At 39.4% G+C, this 21,583-nt stretch overlaps 1 protein-coding gene across 2 annotated transcripts in view; it reads right to left on the bottom strand.

Annotated features, from left to right (window-relative positions):
* Positions 1–1,127: 1,127 nt before the first annotated feature.
* The window catches only part of ccdc141 (coiled-coil domain containing 141), a 69,032-nt gene continuing 48,576 nt past the window's right edge, over positions 1,128–21,583 (bottom strand). Inside the window, exons 18-25 of one of the 2 annotated variants that reach the window (XM_036577439.1) lie at positions 12,050–12,190; positions 10,515–10,712; positions 9,076–9,259; positions 7,156–7,268; positions 6,340–6,399; positions 5,825–6,262; positions 3,787–4,550; positions 1,128–1,799 (exon numbers count right to left, since the gene is read on the bottom strand). In XM_036577439.1, coding sequence (XP_036433332.1) covers positions 1,526–1,799; positions 3,787–4,550; positions 5,825–6,262; positions 6,340–6,399; positions 7,156–7,268; positions 9,076–9,259; positions 10,515–10,712; positions 12,050–12,190 — 2,172 coding nt within the window. In that variant the 3' untranslated portion in view covers positions 1,128–1,525. The remainder of the gene's footprint in view (positions 1,800–3,786; positions 4,551–5,824; positions 6,263–6,339; positions 6,400–7,155; positions 7,269–9,075; positions 9,260–10,514; positions 10,713–12,049; positions 12,191–21,583) is intronic. The other variant, XM_036577448.1, reaches the window with a different exon arrangement.

Below are 21,583 nucleotides of genomic sequence, written 5' to 3'. Positions count from 1 at the left end.
TCATTTTTCGCCATCAGAAAAAAACAGAAAAAATATTTAACATCACACAGAGGCCTCCACAACTAAATTAAATATAACAACTTTTCAGTATTTATTGTGTCCACACTTTACCTTTATTACAGATTCCATTCTTTTCAGGAGACTCACTTTCAGTTTCTCAAAGAATCTGCAGACACACCTCCAAAGTTCAGTCTTAGCAGTTGGTTGATCATTTTCTGTTTCTCACGATAAATAACCCCAAACATATATTGAGATTCATTAGTCTGGAAAACCTTACTCCACATCTCAGATGTCCAGTTTTAATGTTCTAGTGCAAATGTCCTTCTTTTTTGTTTGTCTCCTTTTCTCAGTGAGGTTCTTCTTGAACAGCAACACATCCTTTCAGACCCACAGCGCTGAGCTGTCTTCTCACAGTGGAAGGATGGACAGAAGCACGATGTCCATTGTTGCTATAGTGTCCTAGATGGTTGGTAAGCGGTTGCTAGGCAGTTGCTAAGGTGTCCAAGTTGGTTGCTAAGCTGTTAATAGGTGATTGCTATGATGTCCAAGGTGGTTGCTAAGCGTTTGCTAGGCAGTTGCTATGGTGTCCAAGGCGGCAGCTAAGCGGTTGCTATGGTGCCCAAAGTAGTTGCTAAGCAGTTGCTAGGTGGTTGCTATGGTGTCCAGGTTGGTTGCGAAGCAGTCGCTGGGCGGATGCTTTAGTGTCCAAGTTGGTTGCTAAGCAGTTGCTAAGCAGCTTGATTTTCTCCTCTCTCTCAAATATGAAAGCTTTAAATGCTGTTTATCTGATGGAGACCGTTTTGGTGTCGACCAGGTCTTCCAGGTGGTTGTTAGAAGTGCCATTTTCTCAACAAATTTTAATAATTTTTTGAACTCCAGTTTTGGAAGCTCCTGTTTTCCCCCCTTAAAAATGAATAACCTAATGGCCGTTTTGAACGGAAATTAAAAATAGGGTAAAATAAGGGTGGTCTCTGACTTTTGCACAATACTGTATGTCTGAATAACATTTTTCAAAAGTTACTGATGTGACCATGTTTTTATAATGAAGCATTTGACTAACAGTACAATACAAAATTATATCAACTGTAAGCCAAAAAGCACTGGATTTACAAATGAACCTTTATAATACTCCACATAGTGTATTTCTTGTTTTGAGACCTAATAAGTTATTGTATTTCATGTTGTTGGGAGATCTAATACACAGAATCTCTTGCAGACTGTCCTGTCTTGCTGTAGGTGCTGAAATGATTGTATATAAACTTGTGAAGTCATACAGGACTAGGACTAGAATCATTTCATACATTTATCTGCCACCAAACTGGTTTTATATTGTTGAAAACATTGACTTCAAACATTTGAACGGCAGTGCAGTTTTATTACCAGTGTTTGTGAGTAAGTGAGGAGATTCCACTCTCTCAAAAATTCCTCCAGAGTCAGTTCAGTGCAACACTGAAGTCAGGTAGAGGTGAAGAGGGGGAAGGAAAGGAGAGAAACAGGGTCTGTGATATTTAAGGGTCCGTGTGGGTTATAACACCAGCAGGTAGAGGAGCCACAGGAGGACACACAGGGTGCCAAAGCAGGTTTGCCAGTCCAGTTTGAGTGCGTCAAGGTCACGGCAGCTGTTACCTTTGACGTGCAGCATGGAGCTGGAGGAGACCGTGCCGGCCGAGTTTGAGGCACTAACCACATACTGACCCGAGTCTCGCTCCTCAGCGCTCTCAATGAACAACGCATGCTTGCCTTCTTTATGGGACAGTGACACGCGCTCGCCATTGGTCACTTTCTGTCCGTTCTTGAACCTGAGGCACAGAGTGAATCATCACATCACACAATCACAGCACAGCAAACAAAAAAAAAGGATTAATGTGCGTTGTCAGTAAAGGGGTGAAATATGAAGGTAGAAAAATGGCAAAATGGTGATGTTAGAGCTCAGAATGGACAATCAAGAGTGACAAAGCAGAAAGGCTACTGAAGGAAATGATAAGATGTTAGTAGAAATAGAATAAATACAATAAAACAATGGAACACAGCTAAATGTACAGTAGTGGTCACAAACATATTCAAAGCTAATAAGACTGTAGCAGGGGTGGGCAATATGACAATATTTAAAATTATTTAGATTAATTTTGTCACTATATGCTTTCCTGAGCACACTGTGAATATTGCCATCACTTAAAAAGCGCTCAGCAACTTCCACTTCCAAAGCTTTATAATTTACACAAAATATTCTTAATTTTTGATTTTTGTCTACACTTAATAAATCCAATGACCTACACACCAGAGAATGGCTGATTCTTGAAGGCACTTCTATTATTATTTTTTTTGTGTAATTTTTAAAATGTTGTACTTTGCATTGTTTGCTCTGACAATTGTGCATTTCTGTCATGCTGTATTCTGCATATCAAGTTATTAAACCTGTAGTGGAGACATTCTTCGTCTTTGTACCTCCTCTTGATACTCAACACGAACAGAAATTACAAATCGTTTGTCCAGTGTCCCTCGTAGAAACAGTGAATCAGCTCCACAAAGCTGACATTCATCTGCTACAGCTCTAACTGTTTGAACGTGTCTGTGCTGAGCGGCCCAGGAGAGAGAAGGAAACAAGCTGTGGTTTAAATCACTGTTTCCCATTTTAATTACTATTGAAACATACTTTTTTATGTCTATTTATTCTTTATTTTTCTGTCAGACGTTTTTCTCTTTTGGCCAAAATCCAAACATTTTTGGTGGCCAAAATTTCTGTGCATCCTAACTAGTCAAACTAAATATTGAGCTACATACTGTGCTTTGTGAAAATGTCTCAAAGTATCAGGATGTTATTTTTTGCCATATCGTCCACCTCTGGACTATAGTTCACATTTTCTCAATATCAAAAACTTTCATGCAAGCCGACAATCGGCAGAAAGGTCTTTTAAAATACTCCTTTTACTGTCTGAAGCTTTTAGCCATTTAGGAAATGTGACGACTTTTGCGTACCTGACGACTTCATCTCAATAGAAAGGGCTATAATCATTTAACAGAATAATTTTCAGTAACAGAAATATCTAAGTGGAAATAATGGACCACTCAAAGGGGAACTCCACTGATTTTTCAAAAAAAAAAATCTGCATAGCCATTAAGATGTAAATGAAGTCATTCAGAGTGGTTTTATGCGAAATGGGAAAAATCTATCGAAGTCTGAAAGGTTCACAATGACGGTGATACTAATCAGATGGCTGAAGATTTGAATGCCTCACAAAGCTCTAAAAGTTCCTACACAAAAAGTTATTCCATGAAATGGTTATGAATAAATTGACTGATACCTGAGATAAAGTTTTGGCCTAAAACATATTATTTAATGTACATTCATAGTAGAGGGGCAAACCCAAAGTGTTGTGAGGCAAAAAATAGTCCCTAAAAATGATTTTTTCAGATGTATCACTATTTTACCATCATATTATATTACATATAAAAACTCAAAAGGCACATGTAGGTTCACTGGTGGTTTTGGACAATATATAAAATTTCTCATCTCATCATCACTGTAAAGAAAGAGTTGGGAAGTTTAACTACAATTAATCATTTCAGATCAAACCACTCTGAATGACTTTGTTTACATCTCAACAACTGAATTATGCAAAAAAGAAATAATTATAATAACAAAAATAAAAATAATATTAGTAATCAGTGGGATTCACCCTTAAAGAGTTACAAAAATACCCATTTCTCCATCAGCCACCCACACATCAAACTACAATCTATAAAAGTGTAGTGTTCTAGGGGTTGAGCTTGTTATAGGCTACCCACCAGGTCAAAGCAGGTTCAGGGAATCCAGTGACTTCCACCTCCAGGGTCACCGGAGAGCCCTCCATTACGGTGGCGTTAGATAAGTGTTTGGAGAAGTTAGGGCCGTGCGCTGTTGCTAGGTTCCCCACGGCCCTGGCACCACTCACACGCCTGACTTCCTCCCGGATGGCCGTGGGCCTGCACAGCTCGGGCTCCTGCTCTGAGGTTAAGGGGGGTTTAGGGGGAGCATGCGTGTTACTGGCCCGAGCATGGGCGTTTCGAGCCGGGACGGGTTCATGCACACACTCCTGCGTCTCAGTCCGACTCTCATGCACCGAGTAAAGGGTTTGGTGGCACTCTGTGAGACTCCCTGGTTTGCTGCTCTTTAGGATGCTGGAGATGGTGCTGGAGATGATGGTCGGTGTGGGAACAGTCAGTGGACTGTGGACAAAGGAGGAAGATTCTGCTCTGAAGCGACCAGCCAGGCCTACTGTAGGGGACGGGTAACTCTCCGTCTGGCTGGACGCTCCATGCTGGCTAAACTGGTTCAGGTGTGTGCTGTGAGAGCTCACGCAGAAACTGTCCAGGTCCAGGTCATTCTCAGACAGGACCATGTTAGACTCTGGGGTTTCAGACAGAGGAGGCAGAGAGATGTCGTCAGGGGAAGTGCACTCATATTCGTCATTGGAGAACGACTCCTCAGTCAGGTGGTCATGCTGGAAGTCTCCGTCCAGGGGCACGTTATGGGAGAAGAGTTCTTCTTCTGCTGGGAGAGGAGCTTCAGTCTATAAACACAAGCACAAACTCACATTAAAAACATGTTAAAATTCTAAAACGTGTGTGCTGTTTTCCTCATTTAGACTGAAATGCATTGGAGCATAAACTCATTCGATAATTTGCTTAAAACAATACATTATATTTGTATAACACTTTTCAGTGACTCTTCAGGCACTTTTAATGTCTTAGAGTTACATAAACATTATGTGTTTAATAGGTAACACTCATATAAGTCTTAAGGAGTCCATATTCTACATTCTTGGTCAATATATATAAAAAGGCCACCTAACTGACCAACTTGGTTAATATAGAAAATAATCCCTGAAATGTTCTTACATTTAGCATGAATAGCTCAAAAGTAATGACTTATCAAAGTTTGCACCTTTTTTCAGTAGCACTCGTTTAAAAAGCAAAACTTAAGACCACACCCACGGAAGCAAAATTAAGGCCACACCTACTTTTAAAGCCTCTATATCTCAGACACTAAAGACACCTAAAGTCTAAAGAAGCCTATAGGTTGTGTGGTTTGTGTGGTTTCACATAACCATTTTCTCAGAACTCCAGCAGCACCGCTGTGTCTGATCCACTCAGACCAGCACAACACACACTAACACACCACCACCACGTCAGTGTTACTGCAGTGCTGAGAATGATCCACCACCCAAATAGTACCTGCTCTGTGAGGGTCCATGGGGGTCCTAACCACTGAAGAACAGGGTAAAAGGGGGCTAACAAAGTATGCAGAGAAACAGATGGACTACAGTCTGTAACTGTAGAACTACAAAGTGCACCTATATAGTAAGTAGAGCTGATAAAATGGACAATGAGCGTAGAAACAAGGAGGTGGTCATAATGTTATACCTGATCGGTGTACACATATATAAAAACATATACCCTTTATTACATTTATATACTGATCAGTGTATATGCTCTTCACAGAAAATGAGCAAAGGCCAAAGAATCTGAGGTTGAAAAATAATAAATTGCATCGTTTTTTCTTTTGGTAAACATTGAAAATGGGTCCCACAGACCCCAACACCACACACAGGTTCATTATGCAAGAATTCTGAATCAGTGGAATTCTACTTCACAGATGGGAAGATTATCTAACTGTTTGATTATATAACTGTTAGTGGAAGAAAATTCCAAGTCGAAGTGCTACTGTAGAGAAAATCTTGAGGCCAGACAGCAGCACAATTATCAATTATCTCATCTGTAATGAAAACAGGTGTGGCTATGCACTTTGAACTGTATGTGGAGTTGTGTGAGGCCCACTAACAACCTGGATCTTGTCGTGGTGGGTCTGCTTCTCTTCTCTCTGGATGTCTGAGCACTGGGGCCACTGAGGTGGAGGGGTGTCCTGAGACGGTCTCTTGGCCTGTTGGAGGGTGTAGATTTTCCTGTCCCTCTCCACAGGCGAGCTGGACACGCTGAAGGTGTGTGTGTGAGAGAAGGAGGTGTGTGTCTCCTCCTTCCTTTCCACCATGGACTTGCTGGTGGTGCTCTGCGTCGTGCTGATCTTTGAGTACGCCTCCTGAGTGTAACTGCGGGTCTCTGAGAGCACTTTATGCTGCTCTGACTGCAGTTTGTCCAGTAAATCCTGGCTTTGTGATTTGGCCAGCTGCGTCTTCTTGCTTTCTGGTTTCTTGGTGACCGGTTCCTCCTTGGTGCCGTCAGGTCCAGTGATCTCAGGAGTGTGACCGGTCTCCTTCACTTCAGGCTGTTCAAATCACATTATTAATTCATAACACAAAAGGGTTTATATTTGTAAGGGACAATAATGTTATTAATACTTACAGTATCAATGGTGTCGTACGGCTTGTTTTCCTCAGTAGTTTTCTGTTTCAAGGACTCAGCCTGGAGAAATATAGCAGGAAATATAGTTTTAGACGTGTTATTTGATGAGTAAAATATAAAATACTGTTTGGATTCAGCTGGATGTTGATTTGATTAGAACTTAATTCCTGGTGCTACAAGAATTAATCAATTATTATGGACTCTAGAGCTCTGTTCATCATTCTTACATCTTCCTACAAATGATCTGAAATCTGTGAAGCTGTTGAGCAACAACAACAATGCATTTATCTAAAATATAAATCATAAAACAAAAATTCAAACTTTCACATGACAATTCAGAGTGTTTGAATGGTGATGTCATAGAAGAACCACAGATGTTCTTCAATGGTTCCCGAAAGAACCTGTCAATGCATGAGTATGAGTATGAGGAAAGTTGTAAAAGCTTAAAAGATACCTGCATGTTATGGAAAGGTTATGTACCATTAAAAGGATTTACCTAGAACCTTTAGATTACATGGTGGTTCTTTAAACTTTAAAAAAGGTTCTTCATATTCACACAGAATATTAAAGAATTTTTAAAGAAACTCCATATAATGTAAACGTTCCAGGAAAAACCTTTAATAAGTATATAACCTTTATACTAAGGTTACAGCCTTTATGTGAAGGTTCTTAACCATTTACAAAAAAAGTTTTTTTTAAAGAACTATGCATTAAAAGGTTATTTAAGGAATCAAAAGCGGTTCCTCTGTGGTATCACTCCAAAGAACCCTTTATTTTTAAGAGTTTAGTGTATAAATGAACAGGATTATTACTGACCTGTAGTCTGGCTTCAAGGTCTAAAAGTCCACTGGACAGTTCCTTTATTGACTCAATTATTTCAGTGTGCTTGGTAACAGTTTTCTCCATGTACTTCTTCCCTTCCTCAGCACCTGCACACAGTATATCTGTTATTGGTTATTCTGTACTCCAGCTGGCCACATCCAGGCCAACTGTGTAGTCCTTATGCCTTTGTAATCAGATTTTCAGGAACCAAAGTCAGGTTCTTAGCGACACAGCACTTAGTGTATATCCAGCACAAATGAAACCATAAACTGCCCTGGCAGGCTAAAACTATGGAAGCACATTCCTGCCAGGTAGAGGTCTGCATGGGACTGTTTTTTCAGTTCCGCTCCCACAAGATTTTATCGTGCTCCCACTAAAAATCGGAATCATTTATCCTGCTCCTACCTGCAAACGAAACGTTTTGTTCCGCTCCCGCCCGCAGTTCTGTCAAGCCAATATCTGACACAGTCTATTCACAAATACATTATTCTCTGCTGAAATAACATGGCAGTCATGGTCATCAGGCTCACTGTGAAGTAACTTCACCAAACGCCATTTATTCCCAGTAAACAGACAGTAGGAATTAAACCACAGAGTGGCTATTTTTGTTTTTTTGCTGGGCAGCTGTGGCCATCGGACTGAACGCTCCACCATCTCTGTAAGCTATGAGAATTTGCATGTTCATGTGTTCACGTGATCTCTTTAGAATGACTTTCATTTTAACTGTTTTACTTTTAGAATTTTATATTGATTATATTGATAATTTGTGATGGTTCTACTTTATTTAGGCTAATCATTAATTTGCGGGATTTCTCTTCATACCTGCTTTATCCCGCTCCCACCTACAGTGGGCTGTTGAAAATTAGTCCTGCGCCGCAATATCGCAATATCGGAATCCGTGGGAGTGCAGACCTCTACAGCCAGGTAGAGGAGGGAAAACACATGTTTGTTTTTCTTTCTGGCAGCAGTATGTCAAAATTTTTATGTAATATCGTGACAAAATGACTTATTTTCTCAAAATTTTGTCTTATTATTTCAAAATAATGACTTATTATCCTAAAACACATTTTATATTTAACAACCCATCATTTCAACATAGTGTATTAACCTTTCATCTTAATAAATCTCAGGATATGAAGTCAAAATTTTGAGAACATAAATTATTATTATGAGACACTGTGTCAAAATTATTAGAAAATAAGTTATTTTGTTAAGATAGAGCATCCATAAATGACAGAACATTTTACTGAGAATAAAGTAATAAAGTAAAATATATTAAGTTGTCAGTTATCTGGAAAACATAAATAAGTTACGGGAGGTCACAGGTCACTAGGAACCTTTTGCATTTATGGGTGAATGAACTGTTTGTCAAAGAAGATCAACACTGTTCCTGCAGTGGCTCATCTGGTTGCCGGACCCTAAATAAGAAAACGAATGCCACTGCGGTTGAGATGTTGCAAGTAAGAGTTCAGCTCAATCAAAAGTATCTCTGTATTTGTGGCTGTCTGTTTTTCCTTTTTTCCACACTTCCAGGAGGTGAAAGTTTAATTGCGTAGTTTGGGTGGTTTATTGTTCAAACCCAGTAGCGCCAGTTAATGACACAGTTCCACTAACATGTCCAAGCAGTGAAATTAAATTATAATCTATACAAGTATTCTTTACTGTGGTTTACTTTCCTCACATTTAACAAACCACCCCTCCCCATCTCCATTTTCCAACTTTTCCTATTGCGTGGGAAAGGAAATGCCCAACATATATAAACTCACCGTACCAATTACCATACATTTACAACGTTAATTCATCATACAAAAGTTTAAATGCAAATAACAATAAACATACAAAAAAACTTAATTCTACTCACTCAAACTGCTACTACAGTATGTTTTCATTCAGTGTTTTTATTTAGTATCTCACCATGCAAGCGCACTGCCAGCTCCGTAATCTGACTGATCCGTTCCTCCTGCTGTGGAATTGTGGGCCAGACGAATTTCTCAAACTGCTTATACAGGGTGGTGATGGCCTCCTTGGTTTTGCACTGGGATGAGTATTTGCCCACTCTGACGATGGTGGAACTCGCCTCATCACACCAAAACTGATACTGAGGATCAAGAGCAAGATCACAGATTATTAAGGTTTCATAGGCGCGAAAGATTTGGTTTCACATTATTTTGATAGTACATTACAGCCCTTTATCGATTATCTTCAGGCGTTCAAATTGCTAAACTATCTTGTGATTAATTAGGATTAGGATTAGGACCAGGGTTAGAGTTTTATTTAGGTTTTGTGTTTTTTGAGTTTAGGGTTATTGAAAATTAAAATGAATTTAATATGTAAGTTAAAGGCAAGAAAAGTATCTACAAAGCATCTTGCTATGGTATCCAAAGTGGTTGCTAAGCAGCTGCTAGGAGGTTGCTATAGTGTCCAAGTAGGTTGCTAAGCTGTTTCTAGGCAGTTGCTATGGTGATTGCTGGGTGGTTGCTAAGTGGTTGCTAGGCTGTTGCTATGGTGTCCTAGGCGGCAGCTAAGCGATTGCTATGGTGTCCCCAAAGTGGTTGCTAAGCAGTTGCTAGGTGGTTGCTTTGGTGTCCAAGGTGGTTGCTAGGCTGTTGATGGGTAGTTGGTATGGTGTCCAAAGTAGTTGAAAAGCAGTTACTAGGCAATTGCTATGGTGTCCAAGGTGGTTGCTAAACAGTTAAGAAAAGGTTGATATGGTGTCCAAGTTGGTTGCAAGGGGGGGTTGTTAGGCAGTTGCTATAATGTCCTAAGTGGTGGCTAAGCTGTTAATAGGCGGTTGCTATAGTGTCCTAAGTGGTGGCTAAGCTGTCGATAGGCAGTTGCTATGGTGTCCTAAGTTGTTGCAGAGCAGTTGCTAAGCGGTTGCTATGGTGTCCAAAGTGGTTGCTAAGCACTTGCTAGGTGGCTGCTATGGTATCCAAGGTGGTTGCTAAGTAGTAGCTAGGCAGCTACAATGGTGTCTAAGTTGGTTGCTAAGCAGTTACTGGGTGGTTGCTATGGTGTCCAAAGTGGTTGCTAAGCAGTTGTACTATCCAAATAAAGTGTTACCAAATATTTTACTTACTTTGCTTTATTTCTTTGCAGAACAGAAAAACACAGACAGCAGTCTTAAAACAGTTATAGGGAATACTACGTTGAAATTACTGGCTGGTTCTGATCTTTTTGGGTCTGTTTTATCAATGAATATAAATTAAATAGACATCAAACAGTTCATACACAGTTCAGAACTGACATCCTCACATTAATCTCTGACGAATGACTACATAGGAAAGTGCTGATCATTGCTGATCTAGTGCCAATAACAGTCTTGCACAATAGTGTTCTGGGCTTTTCCACACCTCTTCCATGGCTTGCTGTAGCTTCATGCTGAGGTCCAGGTTCTGCTTGTATTCCTCCACCGTCCTGTCAAAATCTCCCACCTGTCTCTGCAGCTCATTGACGGCATCCTCCAGCTCTCTGGGGCTGCTGCCAATCAAATGCTTCTCGCTGTTGCTTGACAACTTCAGTGCGAAGGCCTGCAGCTTCTTCTTCAAAACCTGCAGATCAAAACAGACTGGTTTAGTCAACCAACTGAGCCTGTACCCTGGTGGCCCCACCACCAGTGGAATGGAAATTAACCCAGGTATGTCTAATTAATACAGTCAAGTAAAATAGTAGGACACTATCGCTGTGTGTGAAATGTGACTGTGTTGAACTGCTGGTGAGCAATTAGGGGTGAATAAGGGAGGGATGAGAACCCCCTGCTGCAAGAACAATTCACACGTTTCCACAAGACGGCTGTACTGAGATAAAACCTACAACTGCAGCATCAAACAATTCTATACAACTATCATAATAAAAAAGCATTGAAACACAATAAAAACACATATCAATATAGTCTCACAGGGCTAGATACGATCTGGTAACAAGAACATCTGGGAACAACCATGAGAAATTAAATGTGAGAGGGAATGTAGACTTCATAGGGTGGGAAAAAGCTAAAGCCAGGGTGACACTAGAAGACTTTTACCCCGATTTTAGTGCCGATTCTCAGTCTGGCTGAGTCTGTGCTGGTTGGCTCTAGTCTGCAATTTTTTGGGTCAGTCGTAGTCGACAGTTGGAGAGCGTGTCGAGTAGTGTGTTTAGCGCAGACTCAGATTTTTGGCCTCCTGATTAAGACCAGTCGGTGTTCATCAAATGTTTGATTTTTTTTTACCCAATTCTGAGTGTAATCTAGTGTAAACTGGTCAGTGACTCTGAATCTGAACGGATTCCTGCAACAGCCAATGAAAACTGAGAGCACGAAAGAAGAAAATACAGCGAGTAAACAAAGAAAAATGGTGAACGGTCACTCACGTGTGGAGCGAAGCTGTTTAATGAGCTGAGTTTAAGGCACAAATGAGTTTATGTACATTTAAAACTCTAAAAAATACCAAACTGATCACATTTTTCAATCTATGAGCCTCATTTAAACATGTTTACCTACTGCTTCTTTACTGTATCAGCACAAACGGCAGAGAAAACAGCAGCAGCGACACATTTGTTTATTTGCATCTCCTAGTATCAGGAGAATGCGAGAGACAGCGAGAGTTCAGTGAGTCCGTTCGGTTCAGCAACTTAAAAGTTGAGTAGTGTGTGATCCCTAATCGTTTAGTGTGGATCCCCGATATTTCAGTCGCCCAAAAAACCTGCAAAAACCAGTCTGATAGTGTGAGATGCCCAGCTTATTATAATCTGTTCAGACATTAAGTCGTGTATTGATGTGAGGCATGTGCAGAGAACTCATATATAAACGTTACTGAAGAAAAAAAGCTTACTTTTTAACTGTGGGGCCTCCAAAACTGGCAAATATTGCATTTAATGGCTACCGTAAGAAAGCGCTAAAGTGTGTTACCTGCAGCTTTTCAGTGTAAATCTCTATTTGCTGGATCTGATTTTTCACTGCTTTCAGGTTTCTCATCTTCTCATTTTTCTTCATGTAGTTGAATTTCAAATTGTTGAATTTTTTCTTGAGGTCTTTAAAGGACTCTCTCAGCTGTGAAAACATAGAGGGGAAAAAAAACACTGCATTAAACATTTGTAATGAGTCAATAGTGGCATTAAAGATCTACGTTACAAAATCTAAAATGTCACATCTTCATTACTGTGTATCTTTACCCATAAGGTGTTTGAATGTTTGCATATGGGGGTCAGAGGGGGAAACCCAGGCCACGGCAGAGGAGAAGGACAGTAAAGGGTTGGGTTCTGTCAGAGAGGATTATTTTAGATAGTTTAATGCTTGGGTTGGGGGTGATTTATAGCGCAGGGCCATTTTTGACCATCCCAACAGGCTTTTGCAATGGTGTAGAGTCTCTAAATGACCAGCTCATGTGTCAACCAAGGACAGCTGCAGCCCAGGATAGTCCAGAGAGCCTTTCTGGAACTAACTGACCTGCAGGGGGAGTCTCTCCTTTACTGAGAGAGAGAGAGAGAGAGAGAGAGAGAGAGAGAAAGAGAGATAGATGAATGAAACTGTGCAAGAAAGAGAGGGAGAGAAAGAAAAAGAAGAAAGGTAGAGTAGAGAAGAAAGGAGGGAATGGGGAGGGGGGGAGAGACAGGGGAAAAGAGAGACAGACAGAGACACAGACAGGAAAAAAGAAAGAGATCAAGAGAGCAGAAAAGAGAGTGAGATAGGGAGAAGGGGAGGAATACAAAGAGGTTGAGAAGGGAAGGAATGAGAGAAAGAGAAGGAGAGGAAGGTGGAAGAGAAAGAAAGAGAGAGAGAAAAGGGAGAGAAAGAAAGAAGCGGAGAGAAGGAAAGAGAAGAGAGAGTGACAGAGAGAAAAATAGCAAGAAGGAGAAAGAGAAGGAGAAAGACAGAGCGTCAAAGAAGGAGAGAGAGAGAGAGAGAGAGAGAGAGAGAGAGAGAGAGAGAGATAGAGGGGAAGAGAAGGAGAAAGAGGGAGACAGAGAGTGGGGTAGGGGGGGAGAGAGAGAGAGAGAGAGGGGAAGAGAAGGAGAAAGAGGGAGACAGAGAGAGTGAGGTAGCGAGAGAGAAAGAGAGAGAGAGAGAGATAAAGGCCACACACTGTGTGACTCTCTGATGGTGTGAGTGTAAACAGTATCTGAGCTTCTTCCTCTCTAACTGCGCTCTCTTCATTTTAACACACGCCTGCTGCTCTGAGACCCCTGAGCCCCCCGCCCAGCCACAACACCCCCACCCACAACAACAGGTGTGACTAAACAGGACACCAAACTAACAAACTGCCCTCAGTGTTCAACACAGTGAGAGACAAACTGACAGGGATGTAATAGTTTTGTCCTTTTTCATGTAGTCTTTACTGCTATATATTTTTTTCTGTTCTTCGGTAGATTTTTTAACATTTGTTTTTAGGGATGTGCAATAATATTGGACTCATTATGTTATTGGTTGACAACTGCTTAGAAAATACCATCATTGGACTGACAGACTGATTGATCAATATTTCATACTGATATCTAATGATGTATTTTCTGTTCTCTGGAAGAGCTGAATGTTTAGGTGACGCTGGGTCACAGCACTAAAATCTCAGTGTTATTCAGTTTACTGCACTTGTGGCCCTGCAGTAATAAATGTTAGATTTCTCTGCAATGTTAATCTTTATAAATGTTTATGTACTGGCAGAAATATAAACAAAAAAAAAATACTGGACATCAGCATCGGCCCCCAATTCTCATATTAGTGCATCCCTACTTGTTTCCAAGAAGGACTGTTCTTAAGCTCTTAAAATTTGTTTTAAAACTATTTTTTCACAGTTTAGATAAACATTTCTTTCAGGTTTCAGTCGTATTTACACTTTTTACTGTTATTTCTGATTTCAAATGTGTTTTGCTTCAGTATCTTCTCCTTTTAGCATCAGTTTACTACTTAGCACCAGTGTTTCTACAAGCCATGCAAATACGAACTGCTTCTCCTATTACTTTGGGAAGCCAATAGAGACAAAAAAGAAGAAAGTGAAATAAAGAGTGGGAGAGACAGAGAGAGGGTGAGGGGGAGAGAGGGGTGTTGTTAGTAAAGCTCTGAGTAAACGGTGTCAGCTCCTCCAGCCTCCTGATGAGCAGCAGCAACTGTCTGAGCTGAAATGTCAGCCTGTTTACTCATGAATATTTATGACTGAGTGTTTGTACATTAGCATGACACACACCACACATGACTGCATGCACGACATCAAACGGAGGACTGTGGAAGTCATGCACAAATGAGGTGTGATGATTCAGTTTAGAAAGCGTGCTCTGGATTCTATATTAAACCAAAACATATTAACCCTTTAATGCATGGTGTCCACACACATACATGGAAAATTAATTTGGGGCCATGCACATATGTGTTTATATATATATATATATATATATTGTAGTTCTTTAAAAAGTCTTATTGTCTTATATTTTATAAATATTAAGGTAATTATTACAGTAGCTGGTTGCTGTCTAACCTAAAGGAAATATTATATATATATATATATTCAATGTTAGAAATAGAAAACACATACACACAAGACGGAACATGGGGTGGGATGGGATGGTACAGGGATTGGGAGAAAGACCAAAGAATAGGGCAAGTATGCACTGAAACACACATACATGAGCTCTTTACTCATTTAATGTAGGGGTCCCCACCTTCAGTTCAGATGAACCCCTTCAACCTAAATCATTTGGCTTAAACACCCCTAGAGATCTCAAGTAAACTAATGCTGAATGTTTAAAAAAAAAAATTAGATCAAATGTTTTTTTGGCCAGATGTTTAGTTTTGAAATGTCTTTTCAAGAAAGCCGGCTTCATTACACTGATCATAAAGCTGCTCCAAACATCTTACACAATTAAGACAATTCAGATGGTTTAGCCATGTAGAATGATTTAGCTAACTAACTATTAACTGTAATCTACACTACACTGTCATAAGGTTTCAACATGGACATGATCCATTCAATAAGTATTAAACATACTGTCGCTGTCTCACAAAAACCTTGTATATGCATTTTTGCCAACTTCTTACTTTTTGGCGTAATGTGAAAACTCCAGCTGTGCTTTAAAACTTCATAAATGGAACAACAGAAACAGTCTAATATTACTTGGAAAAAATCTTGTTATATTAACTTCCATTATAGGTTGAGAAAGTTTTTCTCTCCTGTAACGTTGCCATTTTGGAGACATAAGGTTTAGTTCTGACAGCAATGATATATTATTACACAATATAACAATCTATTTCATTCAGACTTACACTCTCACACATACTGTAGCCCATTTGTTGATGCACAGTTTTATCCTCTAGTCCATCATTGGTCAGTTACTGACCATAGACGTCTGTCTTGGTTGGACATTTTTTGGGCGGTGGACCAAACTCTAACATGTTAGCGTCACTGCTGTGCTGAGAACAGAATATCATCCAAATAATTTCTGAACAACAGCTGCAATGTGGTCAGAAACAGATCAGTGATTAACTGAACAAACAAATAGTGCAGTAACAGATGTGCTACAGTCTTTACTCTGTACGCCTATATAGTGGATCCACAATGTAAGAGGAGCTCATTAAGTGACCCGTGAGTGGAAGTAAAAGGGAGGGGTTTCTATTAAAGTGGCCAGTGAGGCCTAATAACCTTAATATGAAATATATTGTGAAAATAAACTTCAGTAGTCCAGTTTGACTCTAAAGATGAAACCGAACGTCTGTCATGATGAGACAGATGATACAGTCCTCTGTATATTTAAGTCCTATATGTAGTCCTATAGACGCAGTCATATCCCCTCGCTCTATTTCAAGCACAAGCTTCTCTGAGTAATGCAGTCGGTGATAAATTTAAAGGTCATGGCATGTTATGTGACCTGGATGCATAACTGCCCTCTGCTGGGCAAAGCAGGAATACTTCTTCATGCATTTATAGCTTAATAGCGCTGATGTTCTGGTGAGTTTAAGGGGATCTGATGTAATGTGATCACTATTCTGTTTACAAACTTGCACGAAAGGCAGCCCTCATGTGAGATATCACTTTAACAGCTTAACAGTCTTCATCATGTGGCCTGTTGGGTTCTGAATGTTCTGAGTGTTATACTAAACCAATCACAGCCCCAAATGGCCGCTGAACTGCACACTGCTGAGTTGTCCCAACTTGACTGAGCTCAGCAGTTAATTCTGTCATGAGATGAGTCAAATGTGTTAGAGGAAGATAACATTAAAACGGGTTTAGTACTGGAACACAGAACCACTTTATTGGCAACAGTCCTCTTACTAGTGTACAATTTCAATGGAATACATATAACAGTAGGGCTGGGCGATATATGGTGTTATGTTATCATTATCATGATATAAATCTATTTTGCTGACGCATTTTATCTGTTCCAACTTGTAACTTTCAGAAAAACTAAATATCATATATATACACACTGTGTACACACTTAAAAAAGAGGGTTCTTCAAGGGTTCTTTAGTAAGAGAATGGTTCTATTTAGAACTATATACTTCTATACAGAACCATTTGCATGCTTAAAAGGTTCATTGTATGGTGAAATGGTTCTTCAGATTGATGGAGAATGTGTTGTATATGGTTCTATATGACTTCAAGGATCAAATATCTCTTATATTCATGGTTCCCACTCCTTTTAGGAAATCAGTTTCCAGGACAGTTTCCTTCCTTATATCCTTAATATTAAAGCAGAGATGTTCACAAGTTTTTCCATGTAAGTCTGAGCTGAGTCTCAAGGCTCTGGTGTGCGACTGAGATGGTTGAAATAGTTAGTCTATAATCCACATGTCAAACACAAGGCCTGCGGGCCAAGTCACGCCCATGGCACAATCCTATTCGGCCCGCAAAATTATTTTAATTTTCTATTTATATTAGCCCATTTCACAATGAACTGCACTACAGTTCCCAGCATGTACTGCAGCGTAATGTGCGCTAATGTCCCCAACAACAATCTATGTGACAGCACCACAAAAAAAAAGTGTCTAGTTCAAGCAAATGGGCAGTTTTAAAAAGCCTACTGTACATTGGGGATATCTAAAGAGGTTTAACAGTATCTGCAGCTAATGTAGTCTATTATTTTGCATGATACAATTTATATTTATTTAAAAATCTTTTTGAATCGTTCAAGTATTCAGTGCCTATTTTTTTGCTGGTGTAGTTTTGGCATATTTTCAATAAACAATGACCAGTTGGAGTCGTGGCAAAATGTTAAGTAAAAAAATAAAAACACAGCTGCCCCATGTATTTGCTGAGATTTTTTTAATATATTAACTATACTAGCTAGCTAGCGTAAACGCTAATAGCATTATTAAGTTTTAATTTAGTCCCCTCTCTTTATTTGCTAACAATTTTAGCAACGCTAGAAAGATGTTTAAAGGTTTTCAAGAAAAACAATCTGTAAGTTACTAAAATCTCAACCATATTAGATGGGAACTTTATCTTATATAGCTAAAACTAGCATCCTTGCTGTACAAACTACAAGCTAGCCAACTGTTCCAAGTTGTTTTGTCATTTACTTCATGCAACTCTTCATTCTAGCCATTAGACAGAAGACTGATTAGACTGTAGTTTGTAAAGCCAGCATAACAGTTAATTCAGCCAAGGTTTTATTAAGCTTTCATGTAGTTGTTATTTTGTAAACACTGGGTTTACTGAATATGTAGAGCTTAGTTCTGTTTGCCACACTGAAAAGTTTTCTACAAACTCCATCAAACCTGATGCCACTAAGTGCTACAGTAGAACAGCATCGCTTTAATGACGGCACATAACTGCAAGAAAGGTTAAGCCACAGTTTGGAAGAGAGGTTTCATTCATTCATTAAGGTTGGTGATCCTAGTTTAATAAGTTTTGGTCATGTTTTTTTCTCAGGCTGACATTTTAATTTTAAATATCATGAAACATGGTGTACACACTTCAGAAAGAGGGTTCTTCAAGGGCTCTTTAGTAAAGGGAATGGTTCTATTTATAACTATGTACTTCAAAATAGAACCATATTGATGGAAGTTTTTCATGCAAGTCTGAGCTGAGATGGTTGAAATGGTTGGTTAGTCTATGGTCTGAATAGCAAGTATACTAGCTAGCTAGTGTTGGAGTTTTAATAAAATGTTCCCTTAAATCACTACCCTAACCATTGAATGAGTTATAATCATACAGATAAGGTTGATTAATAAAAGAATATTAATTCTCTCACTAAGGATAGGCCATGATTTGCTTGTTTAAGGGAGTTTGGACAGTGAGGAATCCCCGAAGCGATAGAAGCGTCCAGAAGCCAGTAAGCATTGCTGACACAGTAAAAGATGAGGGCGAGCTGACCCTCAAAGAGTGAAGTAAGCTGATAAGAACCTGTAGAAACCAGTTTTTGAAGCCAGTTAATAAGGCAAGAGTTAAATTGATAGCTTTGAGAGGGTGGAACGGCTTGGTACAGCCAAGCTAGGAAAGTTTTAAAAAAACTGATCTCATGTATGTTTGGAAATAAGGGTTTCCAAGGAAAGTGCAGAATCAGGACATAATGGGGACTAAGATGATGTGGTATTATGTAAATGGGAGGGGTGATTACTTCATCACCCCAAACAGGATATAAAAAAGGGATGTTTTGTGATGATCTTTGCATTGTGGTTGTCCAGGAACCATCTTGCCACCTGAAGCTCAATAAAGAAGAAGGCCTTTTCCTTCCTTCCACAAGGACTCAGCGGCTGAAGGCTTTTTATTCTTCATTCTTTTATTTTTGTTGATCTTAGTGTAAGTGATCAGACTATATTCAGAACAAAACCACAGCATAAAATAGTTTAAATTTAAAGCTCATATGTTAGCGTAAAAGGTAATAGCTTTAGTCCCACCCCCTCTTTAATTTCTAACAATCTCAGCAGTGCTGGAAAATTGTTTAAAAGTTTTAAGTTACTGAAACCTCAGCTATACTAGGTGGCAACTTTATCTCAAATAGCTAATGTATTAGTTAGCATCCCTGCTATCCAAACTACATGCTAGACACCTGTTCCAAGTTGTTTTTGTCATTTTGTAAACTATATTTTCTTCATGTCCTTCAGACAGACGACTGGTTAATCTGTGGTTTGAATAGCCTGCCAGCAAGGATAGTAGCTAATTCAGCTGAAGTTAGCTGTAACTTACTAAAACGTACTAAAACTGACAACTTCCGCTAAATTAGCTACTGCGCTAGCTAGCACACTTGCTATACAAACAGCAGGCCAACAAGTTTTGGAAAGACTACGTTTATTAAATGTAGAGCTTCGTTCTGTTTGCCAGACTGAAAAGTTTTCTATAAGCTCTTTATCAAACATGATGCTGTATCAAACCAGATGCCACCAAGTGCTACAAGAGAATAGCATTTCTTTAATGACAGCATATAACTGTGGCAAAACTCACAGGCAAAGTCACAGATGTAAGACTGGAACAAAGGTTTCATTCATTCACTGCATTATGGTTGGCAGTCCTACTTTAGTTAGTTTTGTTTAAGTTTTTCTTTAGGGTGAAATCTTACAAGTTTTTAGTTTAGAGTCCAAGTCGAATCTCAAGTCATTTTAATGGCAAGTCCATGTCGAGTCGCTCTAACAGGTGTTTCGGACACAGCGCCCATGTATTTGTCAACAAACAACACTAGCATTCCCAACTTCAATAACTCCAAATTTACATGCAAACCATTAGCAGCCAAAAATAAGGAAACTTGGTGGCCCAACTTTACACTTCTCCAAAACTTCACTAATATTTCTCTGGCATTTTATCCATATTCTAATTTTCCAGGGATTCCAGTCATGTACATATATACATATACTATACATTTTCCATGTTTTCTAGGGCGTGATGGAACCCTGGGATAGTGATAAGGATAAACCATTAATTGTTAAATTATCAGAATTCTTCATTCTTCATGGTCTGAAAATGGTCTCAGAGAGCGATATCACCTGAAAGGTAGGTTGTCAGGCATTACTGGTTCCTCCAGACAGCTGACAAAAATAAATAATGCAGGTCCAAATATAGCTGGATTTTCATTCGTTACCAGCCCATCACGCGTGGCACTTCTCAGCTTTAACAGGAACTTGATGGATAACAACTCCTATCTAAAACAGTGATAAGACACTGATCTGTTTTCAGGAGTTTTATCCTTATCATTAGGCCTGTCTGCCAGAGGTTTAGAGAGGAGAACTGAGTGTTTCAGGCAGATGTTTCTCTGCAGTCACACAACTACAGAGGAGCCAAAGTTTCCACATAAGCATCACTTTGACGGATGACAGAGTTGGGAGTTCACCACTAGAGGGAGACATATTATTCTATATACACAATTAGACAAAATGACAGGGATTTATGCATGTTGTGCAACCATGAATTAAACCATGCGTAACGTTTCAGGCTACATGCTGAATAAAGTCCAGTTCCACAATAGTCCAACAATGACAATTTATAACAGGATAAAATTCTATATATAAACCTTGGAAACAAACCTCTCTTCTCAATGTGTTGTTCTAGAACAGGAGAAAGCTTGTAAGGGAAGCCAGCTGCCTTTCCGTGCTCTGGCAGATCCTTAATATAATCCTAGGCTCTGGTTTATTTTGGGTAAGTGACTGATAATGCTGGAATCCTCTCTGCTCTCCTGAGTGGCAGGAGACAAATGGCAGAACCCTGCAGACCCAGCCAGGAGACACAAGGCCTCCCAGACTAAACTTAACGAGGACTGAACCCCTGTATAAATAACCCAGGAGGAAAAGACAATGCATGAAGCCCTAGAACCTCCAGCAAATGCTGAGCTGAGTCTTTGATCTAGTTGTGGAAATGGGTTAACCCTTTATATCCTACCTAAGCGGGTCCACATTTCAGTTCCTCACGCTCATCATTAGCGGCGGGCAATACATTATTGATACTGTGATAAACTATGCCATAATATGCTTTTCTGAGTATGTCATAAGTATGGTCAGTACTTCTAGAACAGTGAACAACTGTGTGTATCATAAAAACAGATTTAGATCTGCAAAATTATGACTGACGCCAATTGCAACCGTCTGTAAACACCACTTCCTCCCTCAAAGGAATCCTGGGAGTAAAATTAGAAGGGTGGTAGCAGTAAATTAGTGAGAATTGTTAGGCAAAGACATGGAGAACCGATACTGCTGAGGAATATGTAATTCAGTCATGCTATCCTGATTATCTATAGAGTAGTGCTATTTTTATTTCATTACTAAAGCTGAAAAAAGTCTTGGACAAAACTGTTGAATTCTACAATGTTTACTCTGAGGTGAGCTAAACTGAAAACTGTAAAACTATAAGCCAAAGTATTTTCTGACACTTGTTTTAATATCTAATGAAATTTAACGTCTTAATATTTAACATCTAACAATAAAAACAGTACAGAAAATTGTTTAAGATCAGTTAGCTAAGACAAAAGTTTTTTTTTGTTTTCTTTACTTTTGGCTAGATAAGTCAGTTAAACGGGACTGTACTGCGCTC

Source organism: Colossoma macropomum, unplaced genomic scaffold (genome assembly GCF_904425465.1).
Source record: "Colossoma macropomum unplaced genomic scaffold, Colossoma_macropomum, whole genome shotgun sequence".
Lineage (NCBI taxonomy): Eukaryota > Metazoa > Chordata > Actinopteri > Characiformes > Serrasalmidae > Colossoma > Colossoma macropomum.
The sequence above is the reverse complement of the archived record's forward strand: the minus strand, read 5'-3'. Positions and strand labels throughout refer to the sequence as shown.